At 42.5% G+C, this 3,412-nt stretch overlaps 1 protein-coding gene across 1 annotated transcript; it reads left to right on the top strand.

Moving 5' to 3' along the window:
- Positions 1-947: 947 nt before the first annotated feature.
- BDW43DRAFT_317414 (uncharacterized protein) lies at positions 948-1,700 on the top strand (the record flags this gene model as incomplete). Its single annotated transcript, XM_032048536.1, has 2 exons — positions 948-1,049; positions 1,479-1,700. The coding sequence occupies 2 exons, from the start codon at positions 948-950 to the stop codon at positions 1,698-1,700; spliced, it is 324 nt and encodes a 107-aa protein (XP_031893666.1).
- Between the last annotated feature and the right edge of the window lie 1,712 nt (positions 1,701-3,412).

Genomic DNA, 3,412 nt, shown 5'->3' with positions numbered 1-3,412 from the left:
CTGCATCAATGATTCCATGGGTAAGGGACTTAGTAATATGCTTAGCAATCTGATTAGTAATAACAAATTTAATTAGTCATGAATTTAATTTTTCTAGCCCACAAGCATGGGTGATATTCTCCTGGTTATCACAAAAGACGGGTGCTGATAAGCCGTCATATTCAGGGTTTATGTGTATATCAGCGAAATGTTAAACATATATATCAGCAATGAATTGTTGGCCAGTTGGCTTCAAATTTTGCCCAGTTACTGGTAGGATACAATATTATCTGCCATTCATTTTGGAGATGATTATTCTATAATTTGCGGATACAGTGATGGTTAAAAGTTGCCCATAATTCATAGTTATAGTTTTATTGGGGTATAGGCTAATCGGTCAGTCTCCACTATCCATTGTTATATTATCTGGCAAGACTATCAATCAGTAGAGCTATTGTATTATATATCGAACAATAGTGATTTCCAGTCCACAGCATCCAGGAATTGACAGGGTCCAGTCTATACTGAGTCAGAATTCCATATATTCTACATCACCGCCAGCGTTCTATCTATGTGTCCCCAGAATCCCAGCTAATCATAAAACATTAGAGTATCCCGGAAATACAAGTTTTTATGAAAGTTAACTAGTCATTATTGCCCTGCGAAGGATCAGGAATAATAGCAGGATCTATTAAGACTACTGACTAATTTAACTATTCCAGATTCCTTATATTGTATGGGCGGATTTTCTATTTCTATTTATTTTCTAATTCTATTTATTCTTCTATTTCCTATCCCCAGAATTATTAGGGTTTCTATTATATTATCTACCATTTCTTACCATGGAACCCCGCGAGTATCAATTATTTTAAAAACTGGAAGAGTTTCTGGTAATTATTTACTGATCATACCAGCATGGTATGTGGCTCCCTGAGATCATCCGGTATTTGAAAGGCAATGCCCATAGCATGAAATATGCTGATGCCGTCCAGATCTATGACACTGTGCAGCAGTGGGAGGGGATTGCCCAGCAGGCCAATACTGTTATGATCCCCTACCATATGGACCAGGTATTGCCTGGATTGCCTATATATCTTGATGGCATGTTATGCCAGCGCGATTACTCCCGATGTCAGTATATTAGCCACAGTGTCCACAGCATACGGGCCTATTGGTAGAGTGTCCATGGATGGTCCCGGTTTTCCTAAGGCGGCCGCATTCACCGGGAGCAATATATCTAGCAAAAGACTGAGTTACAGCAGTTGTATATTATTATCACATGCCAGTAGATATTTCTAATACAGACCGGATCACATTTTATCCACGTGCAGGCAGTAGGGGCTGAGAAGCTATTGATTCCTATAGACGCGGCCGATATTAATGCGGCAGTGGGCAAGGTCATGACCACATGGAAAGAGACCAAGACAGAGAAAGCCTAGCAGACTGTCTAAGCCGTGGAAGTCACCAATACTAATCTATAGTTGTGGGTGACCAGATAGACCCAGTATTTACAGGACATTGCCTTCCAGGATATATTGAACAGTGTGGACCTACCTGACTCCGAGTCTATAGACCCCATTGAGCAGGGGATCCGCCGGTTATGGGACACCATGGAGCAGATGGTGTACAAGAGCCAGCAGACAGTGGATCACAGTGGCCAGGCTATTTACATTGAGGCAGTGCAGTCTGAGACTAGGCAGACCCTATATCAGCCATTGTAGGTATATATAGATATAGAGAGCATTGTCAAGTATATCTAGCTGTAGCAGCAGATTATGGTATTTATCACTTACATGCAGGCCCTGTATATATAGAAGAGTCTATTATATAGTATGATGCCCTGGTAGCGGAAGAAGTAGCGGTAGTTATGGCAGTTAGCTATCCAAGCCAATCCTGAGCTAATAGAATCCTGCTATCCCGAGAAGGTCCTGTAGGAAATAAGTCAGATCAAGAATATATATTTGGATTTTTGTATTAAGTTATTGAATTAGCAGCTATACAGCTATAAGTATAAGAGTATATTAGTATACGCTATAGCAGTATTGGGCTAGGGACCTAATGAATAACAGATTCCTGAGATATATTCCCCTATATTGTCCCGGGTGATTAAGATTGCCTGTATAATGATTATGTAAAAGGTATTGTGACTGGATCTATACCCCGAGAAGATTATTGCTATGTGGCATAAGGAGAGCTATTATGTAGATTAGATGTTAAACAGTGCTGATAATACATTAGCTGAGATTTATTCTGATAAAGGATATGGCAGCAGTGAGGAGTCCTAGTGAATATCTCTATTATCCCCGTCTATATCCTTAATAGCCTGTAGGGATTCCCCAGTGATCACTGATATCCCTAGCAGGGCCCCATCCCATCTGAAGATATTCCAGGAACAGGTGTAGTGGATGGTATAGCAGTTTATAGTCCGCGGGACCCATGGCCCCATGCAGATATTATAGGATTGGCGGATATTTGGGTTGCGGATCCATTACAACACTACATCCCCCGGCCATGTGATGTGGATATACCGGGACCGGTTGTTGTACCAGCATATCTAGTTCACGATGGGTGATTTCCGCGGCATGGTACATGGGTTAGTGGGGGCCACGCGGGAGATTTTATGCGAGTTGTTGTGTGTGAAGTGCCAGGAGACCATGCCCGCCATCCTGTGGCAGGGATTATACGATGATCCTACCCAGGGCAAGGCAGGATAGAATTTTTTATAGAATTCCCGCACGTTATGGCCCGTGGTAGGGCGGTTATACATGATCCAGTGGGTGCGGGCTGAGCTGTCCATACAGGTGTAGTTTACAGTCTGCTACCAGCCCCGGCAATTGTATGCCCCTGCAGTCATGCAATATTTGTACCGAGTCACATGGTTCAAGGAGAAGTTGGCTGTGTTAATCTATATAGTGGCCGGGCAGCCCAGCCGGGCCCCTGAGTTATTGAGTATCCAGTACAGCAACATGGAGACTAACTGACAGCAGAATATATATATTAAAGACAGGATGGTTATATTGGTCACTATATATCATAAGAGATTTTATACCAGCAATAATATAAAGATTATCTACTAATATATGCCGCAGAAGGTGGGGGAGTTAATTATATAGTATTTATAATTGGTATTACTATTTATCCAGCAGCTTGAGGCGTGGTACTGCTGTCAGATATTCTCTAGATCCAGTTCCTGGGGCATGAAGGCCTGTGAGATATATATATAAGGCCTTAATCCCGGCACGCAGCGGGTGTAGATATTAGAGCAGTTCTGTGAGATATTGAAGCGCGAGACCAGCACGCGGTTAGACCAGGCCATTAATATTGCTGTGTACCGGGACATTGTCATTAGAATCAGCTGGCAGTTCATACGGCTGTCCAGCGTGTTTGCCAGTAATGTACAGGAGGAGCAGGAATTGATAGCGGCCGCATTAAA

The sequence above is a fragment of the Aspergillus alliaceus genome, assembly GCF_009176365.1.
Source record: "Aspergillus alliaceus strain CBS 536.65 unplaced genomic scaffold BDW43scaffold_133, whole genome shotgun sequence".
In the NCBI taxonomy this organism is placed as follows: domain Eukaryota; kingdom Fungi; phylum Ascomycota; class Eurotiomycetes; order Eurotiales; family Aspergillaceae; genus Aspergillus; species Aspergillus alliaceus.
Note: the sequence above shows the minus strand (reverse complement) of the source record. Positions and strands in the feature narration are given on the sequence as shown.